Source organism: Panulirus ornatus, chromosome 46 (genome assembly GCF_036320965.1).
Source record: "Panulirus ornatus isolate Po-2019 chromosome 46, ASM3632096v1, whole genome shotgun sequence".
Taxonomy (NCBI): Eukaryota; Metazoa; Arthropoda; class Malacostraca; order Decapoda; family Palinuridae; genus Panulirus; species Panulirus ornatus.
Window position 1 is genome coordinate 11,750,223 of NC_092269.1, and position 22,188 is coordinate 11,772,410.

General features: G+C 41.3%; 1 protein-coding gene across 3 annotated transcripts in view; it reads left to right on the forward strand.

The window, feature by feature from the left end:
• Positions 1–22,188, forward strand: part of BRWD3 (bromodomain and WD repeat-containing protein) — a 385,638-nt gene that overhangs the window by 11,556 nt on the left and 351,894 nt on the right. For all 3 annotated transcript variants that reach the window (XM_071688832.1, XM_071688831.1, XM_071688833.1), the window contains exons 5-7: positions 5,894–6,044; positions 6,176–6,422; positions 15,225–15,414. In XM_071688832.1, coding sequence (XP_071544933.1) covers positions 5,894–6,044; positions 6,176–6,422; positions 15,225–15,414 — 588 coding nt within the window. The remainder of the gene's footprint in view (positions 1–5,893; positions 6,045–6,175; positions 6,423–15,224; positions 15,415–22,188) is intronic.

Sequence of the window (22,188 nt, forward strand, 5' to 3'; positions counted from 1 at the left end):
CACAACCCTATCTATGGCCCATGCCTCGCAACCATGGTTTACCCCAGATGCTTCACATGCCCTGGTTCAATCCATTGACATCACGTCGACCCCAGTATACCACATTGTTCCAATTCACTCTATCCCTTGTGTGCCTTTCACCCTCCTGTATGTTCAGGCCCCGATCGCTCAAAATCTTTTTCACTCGATCCTTCCACCTCAACTTGGTTTCCCACTTCTCGTTCCCTGCACCTCTGAGACATATATATCCTTTCTCAATCTTTCCTTACTCATTCTCTCAATGTGACCAAACCATTTCAATACACCCTCTTCTGCTCTCTCAACCACACACTTTTTATTACCACACATCTCTCTTACCCTTTCATTACTTACTCAATCAAACCACCACACACCACATATTGTCCTCAAACATCTCATTTCCAAGACATCCACCCTTCTCTGCACAACCCTATCTATAGTCCATGCCTCGCAACCATATAACATTGTTGGAACCACTATTCCTTCAAACATATCCATTTTTGCTCACCGAGATAACGTTCTTGCCTTCCACACATTCTTCAATGCTCCCAGGACTTTCGCCCCCTCCCCCACCCTGTGACTCACTTCCGCTTCCATGTTTCCATCCACTGCCAAATCCACATCCAGATATCTAAAACACTTCTTCCTTCAGTTTTTCTCCATTCAAACTTACCTCCCAATTGACTTGTCCCTCAATCCCACTGAACATAATAACCTTGCTCTTATTCACATTTACTCTCAGCTTTCTTCTTTCACACACTTTACCAAACTCAGTCACCAGCTTCTGCAGTTTCTCACCCGAATTGGCCACCAGCGCCGTATCATTAGCGAACAACTGACTCACTTCCCAAGCCCTCTCTTCCACAATATACTTGTATTTATTTATTTTGCTTTGTTGCTGTCTCCTGCTTTAGCAAGGTAGGACAAGGAAACAGATGAAAGAATGGCCCAACCCACCCACATACACATGTATATACTTACACGTCCACGCATGCAAATATACATACCTATACATCTCATCGTATACATATATATACACACACAGACATATACATATATACACATGAACATAATTCATACTGTCTGCCTTTATTCATTCCCATCGCCACCCAGCCACACATGAAATAACAACCCCCTCCCCCCGCATGTGTGCGAGGTAGTGCTAGGAAAAGAGAACAAAGGCCACATTTGTTCACACTCAGTCTCTAGCTGTCATGTATAATGCACTGAAACCACAGCTCCCTTTCCACATCCAAGCCCCACAGAACTTTCCATGGTTTACCCCAGGCGCTTCACACGCATTCCTCACGTGTTGTAGAAGGCGACTAAAGGGGACGGGAGTGGAGGGGCTTGAAACCCTCCCCTCCTTGTATTTTAACTTTCTAAAAGGGGAAACAGAAGAAGGAGTCACGCGGGGAGTTCTCATCCTCCTTGAAGGCTCAGATTGGGGTGTCTAAATGTGTATGGATGTAACCAAGATGAGAAAGAAGGAGAGATAGGTAGTATGTTTGAGGAAAGGAACCTGGATGTTTTGGCTCTTGAGTGAAAGGAAGCTCAAGGGTAAAGGGGAAGAGTGGTTTGGGAATGTCTTGGGAGTAAAGGTAGGGGTTAGTGAGAGGACAAGAGCAAGGGAAGGAGTAGCACTATTCCTGAAACAGGAGTTTTGGGAGTATGTGATAGAGTGTAAAAAAGTATACTCTAGATTGATACGGGTAAAACTGAAAGTTGATGGAGAGAGATGGGTGATTATTGGTGCATATGCACCTGGACATGAGAAGAAAGATCATGAGAGGCAAGTGTTTTGGGAGCAGTTGAGTGAGTGTGTTAGTAGTTTTGATGCACGAGACGGGGTTATAGTGATGGGTGATTTGAATGCAAAGGTGAGTAATGTGGCAGTTGAGGGAATAATTGGTATACATGGGGTGGTCAGTGTTGTAAATGGAAATGGTGAAGCGCTTGTAGATTTATGTGCTGAAAAAGGACTGGTGTTTGGGAATACCTGGTTTAAAATGAGATATACATAAGTATACGTATGTTAGAAGGAGAGATGGCCAGAGAGGGTAATTGGATTACGTGTTAATTGATAGGCGTGTGAAAGAGTGACTTTTGGATGTTAATATGCTGAGAGGTGCAACTGGAGGGATGTCTGATCATTATCTTGTGGAGGCGAAGGTAAAGATTTGTAGAGGTTTTCAGAAAAGAAAAGAGAATGTTGGGTTGAAGAGAGTGGTGAGAGTAAGTGAGCTTAGGAAGGAGACTTATGTGAGGAAGTACCAGGAGAGACTGAGTACAGAATGGAAAAAGGTGAGAACAAAGGACATAAGGGGAATGGGGGAGGAATGGGATGTATTTAGGGAAGTAGTAATGGCTTGTGCAAAAGATGCTTGTGGCATGAGAAGTGTGGGAAGTGGGCAGATTAGAAAGGGTAGTGAGTGGTGGGATGAAGAAGTAAGATTATTAGTGAAAGAGAAGAGAGAGGCATTTGGACGATTATTGCAGGGAAATAATGCAAATGAGTGGGAGATGTATAAAAGAAAGAGGCAGGAGGTCAAGAGAAAGGTGCAAGAGGTGTAAAAGAGGGCAAATGAGAGTTGAGGTGAGAGAGTATCATTAAATTTTAGGGAGAATAAAAAGATGTTTTGGAAGGAGGTAAATAAAGTGTGTAAGACAAGGGAACAAATGGGAACATCAGTGAAGGGGGCTAATGTGGAGGCGATAACAAGTAGTGGTGATGTGAGAAGGAGAAGGAGTGAGTATTTTGAAGGTTTGTTGAATGTGTTTGATGATAGAGTGGCAGATATAGGGTGTTTTGGTTGAGGTGGTGTGCAAAGTGAGAGGGTTAGGGAAAATTATTTGGTAAACAGAGAAGAGGTAGTAAAAGCTTTGTGGAAGATGAAAGCCGGCAAGGCAGCAGGTTTGGATGGTATTGCAGAGGAATTTATAAAAAAGGGGTGACTGTATTGTTGACTGGTTGGTAAGGTTATTTAGTGTATGTATGACTCATGGTGAGGTGCCTGAGGATTGGCAGAAAGCTCGCATAGTGCCATTGTACAAAGGCAGAGGGATAAAAGTGAGTGCTCAGATTACAGAGATATAAGTTTGTTGAGTATTCCTGGTAAATTATATGGGAGGGTATTGATTGAGAGGGTGAAGGCATGTACAGAGCATCAGATTGGGGAAGAGCAGTGTGGTTTCAGTAGTGGTAGAGAATGTGTGCATCAGGTGCATATGATAGAGTTGATAGAGATGCTCTGTGGAAGGTATTAAGAATATATGGTGTGGTAGGCAAGTTGTTAGAAGCAGTGAAAAGTTTTTATTGAGGATGTAAGGCATGTGTACGTGTAGGAAGAGGGGAAAGTGATTGGTTCTCAGTGAATGTTGGTTTGCGACAGGGATGTGTGATGTCTCCATGGTTGTTTAATTTGTTTATGGATGAGGTTGTTAGGGAGGTGAATGCAAGAGTTTTGGAAAGAGGGGCAAGTATGCAGTCTGTTGTGGATGAGAGAGCTTGGGAAGTGAGTCAGTTGTTGTTCACTGAAGATAGGAAAGATATTCACAACGCAAGGGTTGAAGACCATGAAATACAAGATGTGCTACAACTTCAAGAGCCAATACATATTCTGAGTTTAGTATATACTGTTACTACTGCAAATGCTCCCATTCATGTTTCTTTAAGGCCTGAAAAGAATGATGTTATCATGCAGTTAGATTCAGGTTCTGCTATTTCTGCTGCCCCTATGTATTGATGTGTGAAATATTATTCTAGGTTACCATTAAAGCCATCCAAAGTACAGTGAATTGTTTCAAGATGAGCTAGGATGTTATAATGGTCCATAAGTTGAACTCGCTCTTTCAGAAAATTTGAAATTCCACAAAGCTAGACAGGTTCCATATGCCTTTCTGTTTAAAGTAAAAAAGGAGTTACTGAAAATGGAAAATTATGAAGTAACTGAGAGAGCTTAATGTGCCCTATTTGGTAATGCTTCCATTGTGTCTGTAAAGGAAAGAGATTCAGATAAAGTCATAGTGTGTTTGGTGATTTTAGTGTAACTTACAACACACGTACAGATGTAGTAAAGTACCCTATTCCAAAGAGAGATTTGCATTTAGCTTGGACATGTTGCAAACACACCATCAAATTCCTGTTGTGACTGAATCTCTTGAATACCTCATTAACAATACTTACATTGAACTTTCTGTGTTTAAGAGATTGCTTAATGGTATTCGTTCTGGCCCTGCTATTTTTCAGAGAATATTGGATTCTGTACTTTCTGACATAGTTTGTGTGTTACTTAGATGATATCCTCATTGCAGGAAAAGACAAGAAGGATCACCTGAATACTTTAGTTAAAGTTCTGTAAAGGTGGCAAAAGTCAGGTTTCACATTAAACAAGAACAAATGCAAATTTGAGCAAATTCTCTCACATCTTGTTCAGAGAATAGATGCTAAGGGCATTCATCGTATGAAGATAAACTCCTTGCCATAAGTCAAGCTCCATAACCTAAAAATGGAAGTCTTAAATCCTTCTTAGGATTGAAAACTTATTTCCTGATTTCTGAAAATTCATTCCACCATGCTTGCTCCCCTGAATAGACTGTTAAAGAAGGGTGTTGAAATGGGCTTGGACAAAAGTACAAGATGAAGCTTTCTCTAAGGCAAAAATGTTACTGCTACATTCAGATATTCTTGTTCACTATGATGACTCCTTACCATTGTTCCTTTCATGTGATGTTTCATCATATGGTATTGGTGCTGTATTGTCAAATGTTATGGACAGATGTTATCAACAAGCTGCTTTTGCCTCATGTACATTAACAGGTGCTCAGAAAAACTGTTCTTAGATAGGAAGTGCTAAGCATTGTGTATGGTACTTAAAAATTCATAGATCCATTATGGATGGTAGTTCATGTTGATTGAAGATTACTGCCCATATGTTTCCTTGTTCAGCCTTGACAAACTTGTTCTGTATGCTGCCAGGCTGCAAAGATGGGATGTCAAGTTAGCATCATACAGTTACAAGATTGAATACAGAAACATGGCTGCTCATATAAATGCAGACTGCATTTCAAGAGTCCCTCTGGTTTCAGAAGTGAACTGTGAGAGTGAGGTTGTAAATTGCTACTTTTTTGAAATGGACGTCCTTGCTACTGTAAACATCAAATGCTCAAGAAGAAACTGCAATAGATCCAATATTATCCAGAGTTCTGAAATATGCTCAGCGTGGATGGTCAAGTACTGATGAGTGTGATCTAAGTTGATAGTCATTTCTGCAGCATCAAGATGAAATCATCATTGAACAAGGATGTGTTCTTTGGGAATTCTGTGTCATAATTCCCATTGCACTGCAAGGAGACATACTTCAAGAACTACATGAAACACACTTAGGTAGACAAAAATGAAGGCATTGGTGACCCAATCTGGTGAAGCAAACTCCTTTGAAATGAATTGTATGCCATTATCTGTGTCTAGAATCTCAGATAATTCATGCCTACTGGAAAAAAATTCCATTAAACACAATATATTCACATAAGATTAGTGATATCCTACAGAAGTATTGAAATTACAAAGAAATCATTTATCTAAATTTGTTTTGCCATGGTGGATTGTTGATTTTGCATTTGGTGTGCCCTTCAAAACAGCAGTGCACGATTAGTTTCAGTTGATCATAAAAGTAGTAGTTTACATGTGTCATAGTTTGAAGGTTATAGTGTAATATTCAGTTGTGGGATGTTGAAGTTAGTTTGAATGCATCTTTTACATTTGAATGTGGGAGAAGCTTACAGAACAAAGATAGATGGAAAACTTACTTTATGCTAATTTTTGCTAGAATATCTTGTTGTCCATTCTGACTGTTGATAAGAATTTACTGTGCAGGATGAACAAAATGTACACATCAGCAGAGATCATTTGCTACGCATGGTGGCCCGTCTTGGGCCAGCCATCAATGAGCTTGTAAAACTACCTCACCCAGATGCTTCTACACTTTTAGGAGCTGGCTCACAGTCACTTCTTCGTACAGAACAAGGTTAGCATTGGATTTGTTTAATGCCTTTTCATCTTCAGTGTAATTTTTCTCTTATATTGTGTGTTTTGTTGCTGGTTGTGAATATAAATTTAAGTTTACTGCTTTAAATGTTGGATATTTTCTGTCCACAGACTTATGGAAATATTACAGAGGCTTATCTAGTGTTGTGGTTCGTCGCCATGGCTTCCCACCTTTGGAACCTGTACAAGTATGTGGCCCTCCATGTCTTACCCAGACCATACTGGGAAGAGAACTCATGGGGAGCTTCAACCGCAGACATGTGGTTACGGATAAACTCTTCAGCCGTATGCAATTATTTCAGCGTTCTGTTGGACATCTGTCAGCTGTTTATTGCATGCTGTTTGACCGTTCTGGGAAGTAAGTAAATCTTTTGTTAATTCATGTATGTCCTGATAGAGAAGGGGTAAAGGTCCTGATAGAAAAAGGGTAAAGGAAATGATGCAAATATAGATTTGTTTCACACTGTTTATAGCAGTTACATAGAATATTATGATGAAATACAATTGCTATGACAGTACTTTCTTAATGCTGTATCAATAATTTTTATTTTGTTATGTCTTAACTTCAGTACAGTACTATATTATTATAATCAGTCTAGAAAGCTCTGTAAAATATGACAGAATGAGATGAGGGAACTATGTCCAAAGTGTGCAAAGGTTAATTTATTGGTAGAATGAAGGAGGTGTGGGAGGAAAGTTGTTAGAAGCAGTGAAAAGTTTTTATCGAGGATGTAAGGCATGTGTACGTGTAGGAAGAGAGGAAAGTGATTGGTTCTCAGTGAATGTAGGTTTGCGGCAGGGGTGTGTGATGTCTCCATGGTTGTTTAATTTGTTTATGGATGGGGTTGTTAGGGAGGTAAATGCAAGAGTTTTGGAAAGAGGGGCAAGTATGAAGTCTGTTGGGGATGAGAGAGCTTGGGAAGTGAGTCAGTTGTTGTTCGCTGATGATACAGCGCTGGTGGCTGATTCATGTGAGAAACTGCAGAAGCTGGTGACTGAGTTTGGTGAAGTGTGTGGAAGAAGAAAGTTAAGAGTAAATGTGAATAAGAGCAAGGTTATTAGGTACAGTAGGGTTGAGGGTCAAGTCAATTGGGAGGTGAGTTTGAGTGGAGAAAAACTGGAGGAAGTGAAGTGTTTTAGATATCTGGGAGTGGATCTGGCAGCGGATGGAACCATGGAAGCGGAAGTGGATCATAGGGTGGGGGAGGGGGCGAAAATTCTGGGGGCCTTGAAGAATGTGTGGAAGTCGAGAACATTATCTCGGAAAGCAAAAATGGGTATGTTTGAAGGAATAGTGGTTCCAACAATGTTGTATGGTTGCGAGGCGTGGGCTATGGATAGAGTTGTGCGCAGGAGGATGGATGTGCTGGAAATGAGATGTTTGAGGACAATGTGTGGTGTGAGGTGGTTTGATCGAGTGAGTAACGTAAGGGTAAGAGAGATGTGTGGAAATAAAAAGAGCGTGGTTGAGAGAGCAGAAGAGGGTGTTTTGAAGTGGTTTGGGCACATGGAGAGAATGAGTGAGGAAAGATTGACCAAGAGGATATATGCGTCGGAGGTGGAGGGAACGAGGAGAAGAGGGAGACCAAATTGGAGGTGGAAAGATGGAGTGAAAAAGATTTTGTGTGATCGGGGCCTGAACATGCAGGAGGGTGAAAGGAGGGCAAGGAATAGAGTGAATTGGAGCGATGTGGTATACCGGGGTTGACGTGCTGTCAGTGGATTGAATCAAGGCATGTGAAGCGTCTGGGGTAAACCATGGAAAGCTGTGTAGGTATGTATATTTGCGTGTGTGGACGTATGTATATACATGTGTATGGGGGGGGGGGTTGGGCCATTTCTTTCGTCTGTTTCCTTGCGCTACCTCGCAAACGCGGGAGACAGCAACAAAGTATAATAAAAAAAAAGATTGATTTTATTAGATGCATGGTTTGTTATGGATTATTTCTATGCCGTTGCTGTTTTAGTAGGTGTCTTCTTGTAATGTGGTTGTGTCTCTGTGCTTAAACAATTAGGTGTGGTTAGAGACACTTGTTAATCAAATGTATTTTGTTTTAGATTCTTAATAGTTTTGAATCAAAGTTTGCATTGAGCTGTGTATAAGAGATATTCATATTATTATTTGTAATTGGATGATTTTATCCTCTGTGCCTTCATTAGTGTAGATATTGAATGTGCAGAAAACATTTAACTATCAAGAGGAAGCTTAAACTCGTTTGGGAAATATTGCAAAGATAATGGGATGTAGTTTTAATAAACTTGATTAGCTTTAGCAAAATAACTTGAACTCATGAATTCATCTCTGAATATTTTATTCGTTTCATTGCATCAAACCACAGTTGTGACTGGATATAGTACATTGCACATTGAATGTTTTATCTTTTCGTTGCACTGAGCCTCATTTGTGGCTGGTCATAGTTTATTGCGCATAGCCACATCTATAGTTCTACACCTTTGTTCCTTCATTTGAATTTCCAGTTGATATATGGCTCCACATCTTATCTATAGATGTCATCAGTAACAAAACAACACAGCTAGGAATGATATTTTACATCACAGTCACCCTTAAGTTGTCAAAGAAAGTGTAACTGTCATCATAGCAGGAACCAAATTTAAGCAAAAACTGCTTTACTAATTTTTACTGTAAAAGAAGCAGTTTCCTTTGGACAATTATTTTTCCATATTGATGAAGATATTTCTTAAATTTGTTCATGTGGATAATGTTATATGTGTGTAAATGATAAATGAATACTTAGATATGTGCAAAACGTGAAAAGCATACACACACACACACACACACACACATGACTCCATGGTTGTTTAATTTGTTTATGGATGGGGTTGTTAGGGAGGTGAATGCAAGAGTTTTGGAAAGAGGGGCAAGTATGCAGTCTGTTGTGGGTGAGAGAGCTTGGAAAGTGAGTCAGCTGTTGTTTGCTGATGATACAGTGCTGGTGGCTGATTCGTGTAAGAAACTGCAGAAGCTGGTGACTGAGTTTGGTAAAGTGTGTGAAAGAAGAAAGCTGAGAGTAAATGTGAATAAGAGCAAGGTTATTAGGTATAGTAGGGTTGAGGGACAAGTCAATAGGGAGTTAAGTTTGAATGGAGAAAAACTGGAGGAAGTGAAGTCTTTTAGATATCTCAGAGTGGATTTGGCAGCGGATGGAACCATGGAAGCGGAAATGAATCATAGGGTGGGGAAGGGGGCGAAAGTTCTGGGAGCGTTGAAGAATGTGTGGAAGTTGTGAACATTATCTTGGAAAGCAAAAATGGGTATGTTTGAAGGAATAGTGGTTCCAACAATGCTGTGTGGTTGCGAGGCACGGGCTATGGATAGAGTTGTGTGGAGGAGGGTGGAAGTGCTGAAAATGAGATGTTTGAGGACAATATGTGGTGTGAGGTGGTTTGATCGAGTAAGTAATAATAGGGTAAGAGAGATTTTTATTATTATTATTTTGCTTTGTCGCTGTCTCCTGCGTTAGCGAGGTAGCGCAAGGAAACAGACGAAAGAATGGCCTAACCCACCCACATACACATGTATATACATACATGTCCACACATGCTAATATACATACCTATACATCTCAATGTATACATATATATACACACACAAACATATACATATATAAACATGTACATAATTCATACTGTCTGCCTTTATTCATTCCCATCGCCACCTTGCCACACATGTAATAACAACCCCTCCCACCTCATGTGTGTGAGGTAGTGCTAGGAAAAGACAACAAAGGCCCCATTCGCTCACACTCAATCTCTAGCAGTCATGTGATAATGCACCAAAAGCACAGCTCCCTTTCCACATCCAGGCCCTGCAGAACTTTCCATGGGTTACCCTAGACACTTCACATGCCCTGGTTCAATCCATTGACAGCACGTCGGCCATATCATTCCAATTCACTCTATTCCTTGCACACCTTTCACTCTCTTGCATGTTCAGGCCCTGATCACTCAAAATCTTTTTCACTCCATCTTTCCACCTCCAATTTGGTCTCCCACTTTTCCTCGTTCCCTCCACCTCTGACACATATATCCTCTTGGTCAATCTTTCCTCACTCATTCTTTCCATGTGACCAAACCATTTCAAAACACCCTCTTCTGCTCTCTCAACCTTTTTATTACCACACATCTCTCTTATCATTTCATTACTTACTCGATCAAACCATCTCACACCACATATTGTCCTCAAACATCTCATTTCCAGCACATCCACCCTCCTGCGCACAACTCTATCCATAGCCCACGCATCACAACCATACAACATTGTCAGAACCACTATTCCTTCAAACACAGCCATTTTTGCTTTCGGAGATAATGTTCTCGACTTCCACATACTCTTGAATGCTCCCAGAATTTTCGCCCCCTCGCCCACCCTATGATTCACTTCCGCTCCCATTGTTCCATCTGCTGCCAAATCCACTCCCAGATATCTAAAACACTTCACTTCTGTTTTTCTCCATTCAAACTTACCTCCCAACTGACTTGTCCCTCAACCCTACTGTACCTAATAACCTTGCTCTTTTTCACATTTACTCTCAACTTTCTTCTTTCACACACTTTACCAAATTCAGTCACCGGCTTCTGCAGTTTGTCACATGAATCAGCCACCAGCGCTGTATCATCAGCGAACAACAACTGACTCACTTCCCAAGCTCTCTCATCCACAACAAACTGTATACTTGCCCCTCTTTCCAAAACTCTTGCATTCACCTCCCTAACAACCCCCATCCATAAGCAAATTAAACAACCAAGCAGACATCACACATCCCTGCCGCAAACCTACATTCACTGAGAACCAATCACTTTCCTCTCTTCCTACACGTACACATGCCTTACATCCTCAATAAAAACTTTCATTGCTTCTAACAACTTGCCTCCCACACCATATATTCTTAATACCTTCCACAGAGCATCTCTATCAACTCTATTATATGCCTTCTCCAGATCCATAAATGCTACATACAAATCCATTTGCTTTTCTAAGTATTTCTCACATACATTCTTCAAAGCACACACCTGATCCACACATCCTCTACCACTTCTGAAACCACACTGCTCTTTTTCCAATCTGATGCTCTGTACATGCCTTCAACCTCTCAATCAATACCCTCCCATATAATTTACCAGGAATACTCAACAAACTTATACCTCTTTAATTTGAGCACTCACCTTTATTCCCTTTGCCTTTGTACAATGGCACTATGCAAGCATTCCTCCAACCCTCAGGCACCTCACCATGAATCATAAATACATTAAATAACCTTACCAACCAGTCAATAATACAGTCACCCCCTTTTTTAATAAATTCCATTGCAATACTATCCAAACCTGCTGTCTTGCCGGCTTTCATCTTCCGCAAAGCTTTTACTACCTCTTCTCTGTTTACCATCTCATTTTCCCTGACCCTCTCACTATATCTGCCACTCTATCATCAGACTCATTCAACAAACCTTCAAAATACTTACTCCATCTTCTTCTCACATCACCACTACTTGTTATCACTTCCCCATTAGCCCCCTTCACTTATGTTCCCATTTGTTCCCTTGTCTTACGCACTTTATTTACCTCCTTCCAAAACATCTTTTTATTTTCCCTAAAATTGATTGATACTCTCTCATCCCAACTCTCATTTGCCCTCTATTTCACCTCTTGCTCCTTTCTCTTGACCTCCTGCATCTTTCTTTTATACATCTCCCTCTCATTTGCATTATTTCCGTGCAAAAATCGTCCAAATGACTCTCTCTTCTCTTTCACTAATAATCTTACTTTTTCATCCCACCACTCACTACCCTTTCTAATCTGCCCACCTCCCACTCTTCTCATGCCACAAGCATCTTTTGCACTAGCCATCACTGCTTCCCTGAATACGTCCCATTCCTCCCCCACTCCTCTTACCTCCTTTGTTCTCACCTTTTTCTATTCTGTACTGTCTCTCCTGGTACTTCCTCACACAAGTCTCCTTCCCAAGCTCACTTACTATCACCACTCTCTTCACCTCAACATTTACATTATATGTAAATAAAGGACATCACTGGTGTAGCAGTTAGGGTTCCTGACTGAGATGCATCTATGCGCTGTCTGAGGTTGAGTGCATAGATTTGATTCATGGTTGCGGCATACTGTCTATAGTCAACCTGTAGTAAAACTTTGATGAGTATTTTTTCTTTTCTTTCCATTTTTTCTCCCTGTGTAGTGTATTTTCCTTATCCAGAGGAAAATTAGTCTGAGAGTTACATCTCTTGAGCTCCTTTTTGACTAGTATTTCTTCTTTGGGTGCCACACTCCTTTTAGCTGAGTCCATCCATTTTGGTTCATGGACCTCGGTGACTTTGTTTTTATCAATAATTTCCCTTTTTGTTAATAAACTCTGTTCCTATATGTTCTGCCTATTTCTGAAATTCTTATCTATTTTATTTATTTATTTTGCTTTGTCGCTGTCTCCCGCGTTTGCGAGGTAGCGCAGGGAAACAGACGAAAGAAATGGCCCAACCCACCCCCATACACATGTATATACATACACGTCCACACACGCAAATATACATACCTATACATCTCAATGTACACATATATATACACACACAGACACATACATATATACCCATGCACACAATTCACACTGTCTGCCTTTATTCATTCCCAACACCACCTCACCACACATGGAATACCATCCCCCTCCCCCCTCATGTGTGCGAGGTAGCGCTAGGAAAAGACAACAAAGGCCCCATTCATTCACACTCAGTCTCTAGCTGTCATGCAATAATGCCCGAAACCACAGCTCCCTTTCCACATCCAGGCCCCACAGAACTTTCCATGGTTTACCCCAGACGCTTCATATGCCCTGATTCAATCCACTGACAGCACGTCAACCCCGGTATACCACATCGATCCAATTCACTCTATTCCTTGCCCACCTTTCACCCTCCTGCATGTTCAGGCCCCGATCACTCAAAATCTTTTTCACTCCATCTTTCCACCTCCAATTTGGTCTCCCACTTCTCCTCGTTCCCTCCACCTGCGACACATATATCCTCTTGGTCAATCTTTCCTCACTCATTCTCTCCATGTACCCAAACCATTTCAAAACACCCTCTTCTGCTCTCTCAACCACACTCTTTTTATTTCACACATCTCTCTTACCCTTACATTACTTACTCGATCAAACCACCTCACACCACACATTGTCCTCAAACATCTCATTTCCAGCACATCCACCCTCCTGCGCACAACTCTATCCATAGCCCACGCATCACAACCATACAACATTGTTGGAACCACTATTCCTTCCTTTTGCTTTCCGAGATAATGTTCTCGACTTTCACACATTCTTCAAGGCTCCCAGGATTTTCGCCCCCTCGCCCACCCTATGATTCACTTCCGCTTCCATGGTTCCATCCGCTGCCTGATCCACTCCCAGATATCTAAAACACTTTACTTCCTCCAGTTTTTCTCCATTCAAACTTACCTCCCAGTTGACTTGACCCTCAACCCTACTGTACCTAATAACTTTGCTCTTATTCACATTTACTCTTAACTTTCTTCTTTAACACACTTTACCAAACTCAGTCACCAGCTTCTGCAGTTTCTCACACGAATCAGCCACCAGCGCTGTATCATCAGCGAACAACAACTGACTCACTTCCCAAGCTCTCTCATCCACAATAGACTTCATACTTGCCCCTCTTTCCAAAACTCTTGCATTCACCTCCCTAACAACCACATCCATAAACAGATTCTTATCTACTGTACCATAACTTTTTCTGATGGTTCTGTCTCTTAATGATATATATATATAATTGTATCTACAGCTTTACTCATTGCCCATGTCACCTCAGTTTGTCTCCAGGTTCTTGTCCCTATGCATCATTCTACTTGCTTTAAGTATGTTGCTCAGCCCCAAAAAACCACCTTACTGTTCACTATTTTCAATCATATCTGTGTCTATTGTTATAGGGATTGCCTCATGTTCAACAGGCTCTAGATCTGGAATAGTCCCTTCTGACCTTTTCTGCTCTTTAGTCATTCTACGTTTTTTCCAATGGTTACAAGCTTCATCAACCACCACAGCTAATGCTAGGCGGTGCTCACCATCATTTGTTTTAGTTTTTATTTCCTGAGTTCCTTTTTTATCTTATGGCACCTATCATGATCTTTGATTTTATTTCTAGGTTCTAAATGTTTTGATTTCTGATCCTAGTTTTTTTTTATTTTTTCAATCAGTATCTCCAAACTTTTGTTCTGATGTATATAATTATCCTTTCCCCTTGCCTCATTATAGTAGATCTTGTCACAACTTCCTGGTCCTGATTATCTCCCTTACTAATTCCATTTTTGGCTAATATCAAATTGAAAAATCATGGCTTGTTGAAAATACCAAGAAAATTTAATGAAAAACAAAAAAAAATCTGGTGAATGAATTTATTTGTTGCTGTACAGACATTTAGATTAGGCATGCAAGCCAAAGTCATACCTTTCCCCTTTGTAATATATGGGTAACCGACACTATAGGATTCTTTCCTGATGTTGATTATGGTTGCTTTTGACAGAGGGCATCTCTGCTTACTGATAAACACATCAAATTTAAATGACAGTGGGAGAAGGCAACAGGTAGAAGTACCGCTAGGGTTCCACATTATCAAACGCATTACTACTTTGTGTTACGTGTGTAACTAATACACTGATTTTTTTCTGGTGCTTATTATATTTACTCATGAGATAAGATGCTTCAACATACTAATAAAGCATGTCATCAGGTTGAAATAAGGGGAGGAAGAAGCATCCCATACAAGTTAAGATAGGGTCCTTACAGGGAAAAACAAAGAACAGTACAGATAGATATAGGTGTGGTCCTTCAAGAGTTAAAGCAGTTTGAACTCTAGGAGTATGTGTGTAAGAGTACAGGGAAATGTGTTGCAACCAAGGTGTCTAGGAAGAGTTATTCCTTTACCACCCGCTTGCTTTGTAGCTGGGAATGGTGCATAAGAAGAAACTTCTGTGCCTCCTTTGTCCAAGGATGAATTAAGTAATAGGTATGATACCTTCTTGATTGCAATTTGTAAGTATATGTCGTAATTTGAATTGTATTATAAGACCAATGAGATGGCACTCAAGGATACAAGTATGTTAATATATGGGAATGTTTTTCTAGATATATCATCACAGGTGCAGATGACACCCTGGTTAAGATTTGGAGTACTCTTGATGGTCGATTGTTAGCTACCTTGAGGGGTGCTTCTGCAGAGATATCCGACTTAGCCATTGACAGCGAGAACACATTAATTGCTGCTGGTTCTTGTGATAAGATCATCCGAGTGTGGAGTTTGCAGACACTGGCACCGGTGAGTTCCAAGTTCTCGACACCTCTGTAGTGGAAGATGGTAGTTCAATAGCTGTGGTACATGCTGCTGTTAAACAGTTTTTGATACATGCTAGAAAATACTAATGTGGTCTTGGAGAACTGTACATTAGAAAATGCATTGGATTGATTTCCCAAAGAGTGTGAGATCATAGAGCTGGTAGACGTATATTTGATTAGGAAATTTTACTTTTCTGTTTAGAGGCATACCAAATATGTACGAATTGTTAACCCTTAAATAGTAGTAATTATCATCTGAAAACCTGATCTCAGGTGGTGTCATCATGTAACTTTTCCCACATAACATCTGCACGTAATTTTCTCTGTGTGATCTTGGGATGATGGGGAACTTTGGTAACAGATAACAGTGAAGACTGAGAATAGTTTTAAGTATATTTTAAGAGTAAAATATTCACAGAGTATTGAAAAGTTTATGAATTATGTACATGTGTATATATGTATATATCAATGTGTGTATATATATGTATACATTGAGAGGTATAGGTATGTATATGTGTGTGTGTGGACGTGTATGTAGATACATGTGTATGTGGGTGAGTTGGGCCATTCTTTTTTGCGCTACCTCGCCAAAAAAAAAAGAATACTTCCCACGTATTCCCTGCGTGTCGTAGAAGGTGACTAAAAGGGGAGGGAGCAGGGGGCTGGAAATCCTTCCCTTCTCTTTTTTTTTTTTTAATTTTCCAAAAGAAGGAACAGAGAAGGGGGCCAGGTGAGGATATTCCCTCAAAGGCCCAGTCCTCTGTTCTTAATGCTACCTCGCTAACGTGGGAAATGGCAAATAGTATGAAAGGCTCAGATTGGGGTGTCAAAATCTGTGTGGATGTAACCAAGATGAGAAAAAAGGAGAGATAGGTAGTATGTTTGAGGAAAGGAACCTGAATGTTTTGACTCTGAGTGAAACAAAGCTCATGGGTAAAGGGGAAGAGTGGTTTGGGAATGTCTTGGGAGTAAAGTCAGGGGTTAGTGAGCAGAGAAGAGCAAGGGAAGGAGTAGCAGTACTCCTGAAACAGGAGTTGTGGGAGTATGTGATAGAGTGTAAGAAAGTAAACTCTTGACTGATATGGGTAACACTGAAAGTTGATGGAGAGAGATGGATGATTATTGGTGCATATGCACCTGGGCAAGAGAAGGAAGATCATGAGAGGCAAGTGTTTTGGGAGCAGCTGAGTGAGTGTGTTAGTAGTTTTGATGCACGAGACCGGGTTATAGTGATGGGTGATATGAATGCGAAGGTGAGTAATGTGGGAGTTGAGGGTATGATTGGTGTACATGGGGTGTTCAGTGTTGTAAATGGAAATGGTGAAGAGCTTGTAGATTTATGTGCTGAAAAAGGACTGGTGATTGGGAATACCTGGTTTAAAAAGAGAGATATACATAAGTATACGTATGTAAGTAGGAGAGATGGCCATAGAGCATTATTGGATTACGTGTTAATTGATAGGCACGCGAAAGAGAGACTTCTGGATGTTAATGTGCTGAGAGGTGCAACTGGAGGGATGTCTGATCATTATCTTGTCGAGGCGAAGGTTAAGATTTGTATAGGTTTTCAGAAGAGAAGAGAGAATGTTGGGGTGAAGAGAGTGGAGAGTAAGTGAGCTTGGGAAGTAGACTTGTGTGAGGAAGTACCAGGAGAGACTGAGTACAGAATGGAAAAAGGTGAGAACAAAGGAGATAAGGGGAGTTGGGGAGGAATGGGATGTATTTAGGGAAGCAGTGATGGCTTGCACAAAAGATGCTTGTGGTATGAGAAGCATGGGAGGTGGGCAGATTAGAAAGGGTAGTGAGTGGTGGGATGAAGAAGTAAGATTATTAGTTAAAGAGAGAGGCATTTGGATGATTTTTGCAGGGAAATAATGCAGATGTATAAAATGGGAGATGTATAAAAGAAAGAGGCAGGAGGTCGAGAGAGAGGTGCAACAGGTGAAAAAGAGGGCAAATGAGAGTTGGGATGAGAGAGTATCATTAAGTTTTAGGGAGAATAATATGATGTTTTGGAAGAAGGTAAATAAAGTGCGTAAGACAAGGGAACAAATGGGAACATCTGTGAAGGGGGCTGATGGGGAGGTGATAACAAGTAGTGGTGATGTGAGAAGGAGATGGAGTGAGTATTTTGAAGGTTTGTTGAATGTGTTTGATGATAGAGTAGCAGATATAGGGTGTTTTGGTTGAGGTGGTGTGCAAAGTGAGAGGGCTAGGGAGAATGATTGGTAAACAGAGAAGAGGTAGTGAAAGCTTTGCGGAAGATGAAAGCCGGGAAGGCAGCGGGTTTGGATGGTATTGCAGTGGAATTTATTAAAAAGGGGGGTGACTGTATTGTTGACTGGTTGGTAAGGTTATTTGATATATGTATGACTCATGGTGAGGTGCCTGAGGATTGGTGGAATGCATGCATAATGCCATTGTACAAAGGCAAAGGGGATAAAAGTGAGTTCTCAAATTACAGAGGTATAAGTTTGTTGAGTATTCCTGGGAAATTATATGGGAGGGTATTTATTGAGAGGGTGAAGGCGTGTGCAGAGCATCAGATTGGGGAAGAGCAGTGTGGTTTCAGAAGTGGTAGAGGATGTGTGGATCAGGTGTTTGCTTTGAAGAATGTATGTGAGAAATACTTAGAAAAGCAAATGGATTTGTATGTAGCATTCATGGCTCTGGAGAAGGCATATGATAGAGTTGATAGAGATGTTCTGTGGAAGGTATTAAGAATGTTTGGTGTGGGAGGCAAGATGTTAGAAGCAGTGAAAAGTTTTTATCGAGGATGTAAGGCATGTGTACTTGTAGGAAGAGAGGAAAGTGATTTGTTCTCATTGCAAGTAGGTTTGTGGCAGGGGTGTGTGATGTCTCCATGGTTGTTTAATTTGTTTATGGATGGTGTTGTTAGGGAGGTGAATGCAGTAGTTTTGGAAAGAGGGGCAAGTATGCAGTCTGTTAGGGATGAGAGAGCTTGGGAAGTGAGTCAGTTGTTGTTCGCTGATGATACAGCGCTGGTGGCTGATTCATGTGAAAAACTGCAGAAGCTGGTGACTGAGTTTGGTAAAGTGTGTGAAAGAAGAAAGCCGAGAGTAAATGTGAGTAAGAGCAAGGGTATTAGGTACAGTAGGGTTGAGGGACAAGTCAATTGGGAGGTAAGTTTGAATTGAGAAAAACTGGAGGAAGTAAAGTGTTTTAGATATCTGGGAGTGGATCTGGCAGTGGATGGAACCATGGAAGTGGAAGTGGATCATAGGGTGGGGGAGGGGGCGAAAATCCTGGGAGCCTTGAAGAATGTGTGGAAGTCGAGAACATTATCTCGGAAAGCAAAAATGGGTATGTTTGAAGGAATAGTGGTTCCAACAATGTTGTATGGTTGCGAGGCGTGGGCTATGGATAGAGTTGTGCGCAGCAGGGTGGATGTGCTGGAAATGAGATGTTTGAGGACAATGTGTGGTGTGAGGTGGTTTGATCGAGTAAGTAACGTAAGGGTAAGAGAGATGTGTGGAAATAAAAAGAGCATGGTTGAGAGAGCAGAAGAGGGTGTTTTGAAATGGTTTGGTCACATGGAGAGAATGAGCGAGGAAAGATTAACCAAGAGGATATATGTGTCGGAGGTGGAGGGAACGAGGAGAAGTGGGAAACCAAATTGGAGGTGGAAAGATGGAGTGAAAAAGATTTTGAGTGATCGGGGCCTGAACATGCAGGAGGGTGAAAGGCAGGGCAAGGAATAGAGTGAATAGGAACGATGTGGTATACCGGGGTTGACGTGCTGTCAATGGATTGAACCCGGGCATGTGAAGCGTCTGGTGTAAACCATGGAAAGTTTTGTGGGGCCTGGATGTGGAAAGGGAGCTGTGGTTTCAGTGCATTATTACATGACAGCTAGAGACTGAGTGTGAACGAATGTGTCCTTTATAGTCTTTTCCTAGCACTACCTCGCACACATGAGGGGGGAGGGTGTTGTTATTCCATGTGTGGCGGGGTGGCGATGGGAATGAATAAAGGCAGACTATGAATTATGTACATGGGTATATATGTATATGTCTGTGTGTGTATATATATGTATACATTGAGATGTATAGGTATGTATATTTGCGTGTGTGGACGTGTATGTATATACATGTGCATGTGGGTGGTTGGGCCATTCTTTCGTCTGTTTCCTTGTGCTACCTTGCTAACGCGGGAGACAGCGACAAAGCAAAATAAATAATAATATATAAATTTTTTTTTCATAATATTCGCCATTTTCCACGTGAGTGAGGTATCAATAAGAAAAGAGGACTGAGCCTTTGAAGGGAATCCTCACTTGGCCCCTTCTCTGTTCCTTTCGGAAAATCAAAAATGAGGGGGGAGGATTTGTAGCCCCCTTCCTCCCTCCCGTTTTAGTCGCCTTCTACGACACACAGGGAATATGTAGGAAGTATTCTTTCTTCCTTATTCCCAGGGATAATCGTGTCCTAGCTTCGTCTCTTCGATGTATATCAACTGGCTGTTATATTTCTCTCTTGTGTCTCCCCTGATGATGTGATTATTTCACGAAAGTGCACTTGGGAACTTAACGTGTTTCATTTTCCCTGTGGACTCATAGGAGTCATTTGTTGTTCGCTGATGATACAGCGCTGGTGCTGATGCGGGTGAGAAACTGCAGAAGCTTGTGACTGAGTTTGGTAAAATGTGTGAAAGAAGAAAGCCGAGAGTAAATGTGAACAAGAGCAAAGTTATTAGGTACAGTAGGGTTGAGGGACAAGTCAATTGGGAGGTAAGTTTGGAGAAAAACTGGAGGAAGTCGAGTGTTTTAGATATCTGGGAGTGGATTTGGCAGCGCATAGAACCATGGGAGCAGAAGTGAATCATAGGGTGGGGGAGGGGGCAAAAGTTTTGGGAGCGTTGAAGAATGTGTGGAAGTTGAGAACATTATCTTGAAAAGCAAAAAATGGTATGTTTAAAGGAATAGTGGTTCCAACAATGTTGTATGGTTGCGAGGCGTGGGCTATAGATAGAGTTGTGCAGAGGTGGGTTGATGTGCTGGAAATGAGATGTTTGACGACAATATGTAGTGTGAGGTGGTTTGATTGGGTAAGTAATGAAAGGGTAAGAGATATGTGTTAATAAAAAGAGTGTGGTTGAGAGAGCAGAAGAGGGTGTTTTGAAATGGTTTGGTCACATGGAGAGAATGAGTGAGGAAAGGTTGACGAAGAGGATATATGTGTCGGAGGTGGAGGGAACGAGGAGAAGTGGAAGACCAAATTGGAGGTGGAAAGATGGAGTGAAAAAGATTTTGAGTGATCGGTGCCTGAACATGCAGGAGGGTGAAAGGTGTGCAAGGAATAGAGTGAATTGGAACGATGTGGAAAACGGGGTCGACGTGCTGTCATTGGATTGAAACAGGGCATATTAAGCATCTGGTGTAAACCATGGAAAGTTGTGTGGGGCCTGGATGTGGAAAGGGAGCTGTGGTTTCAGTGCATTATACATGACAGCGAGAGACTGAGTGTGAACGAATGTGGCCTTTGTTGTGTTTTCCTAGCGCTGCTTCGTGCACATTCAGGGGGAGGGGACTGTCATTTCATGTGTGGCGGGGTGGCGATGGGAATGAATAAGGGCAGACAGTATGAATTATGTACATGTATATATATATATATATGTCTGAGTGTGTATATATATGTGTATACGTTTAGATGTATAGGTATGTATATGTGCGTTTGTGGACATGTATGTATATGCATGTGTATCTGGGTAGGTTGGGCCATTCTTTTGTCTGTTTACTTGCGCTACCTTGCTAACGTGGGAGACAGGGACAAAGTATAATATATAAAAAAAAAAAAAAGATATACATATATATATATATATATATATATATATATATATATATATATATATATATTTTTTTGCTTTGTCGCTGTCTCCCGCGTTTGCGAGGTAGCGCAAGGAAACAGACGAAAGAAATGGCCCAACCCACCCCCATACACATGTATATACATACGTCCACACACGCAGAATATACAATACCTACACAGCTTTCCATGGTTTACCCCAGACGCTTCACATGCCCCGATTCAATCCACTGACAGCACGTCAACCCCGGTATACCACATCGCTCCAATTCACTCTATTCCTTGCCCTCCTTTCACCCTCCTGCATGTTCAGGCCCCGATCACACAAAATCTTTTTCACTCCATCCTTCCACCTCCAATTTGGTCTCCCTCTTCTCCTCGTTCCCTCCACCTCCGACACATATATTCTCTTGGTCAATCTTTCCTCACTCATTCTCTCCATGTGCCCAAACCATTTCAAAACACCCTCTTCTGCTCTCTCAACCACGCTCTTTTTATTTCCACACATCTCTCTTACCCTTACGTTACTTACTCGACCAAACCACCTCACACCACACATTGTCCTCAAACATCTCATTTCCAGCACATCCATCCTCCTGCGCACAACTCTATCCATAGCCCACGCCTCGCAACCATACAACATTGTTGGAACCACTATTCCTTCAAACATACCCAATTTTGCTTTCCGAGATAATGTTCTCGACTTTCACACATTCTTCAAGGCTCCCAGAATTTTCGCCTCCTCCCCCACCCTATGATCCACTTCCGCTTCCATGGTTCCATCCGCTACCAGATCCACTCCCAGATATCTAAAACACTTTACTTCCTCCAGTTTTTCTCCATTCAAACTCACCTCCCAATTGACTTGACCCTCAACCCTACTGTACCTAATAACCTTGCTCTTATTCATATTTGCTCTTAACTTTCTTCTT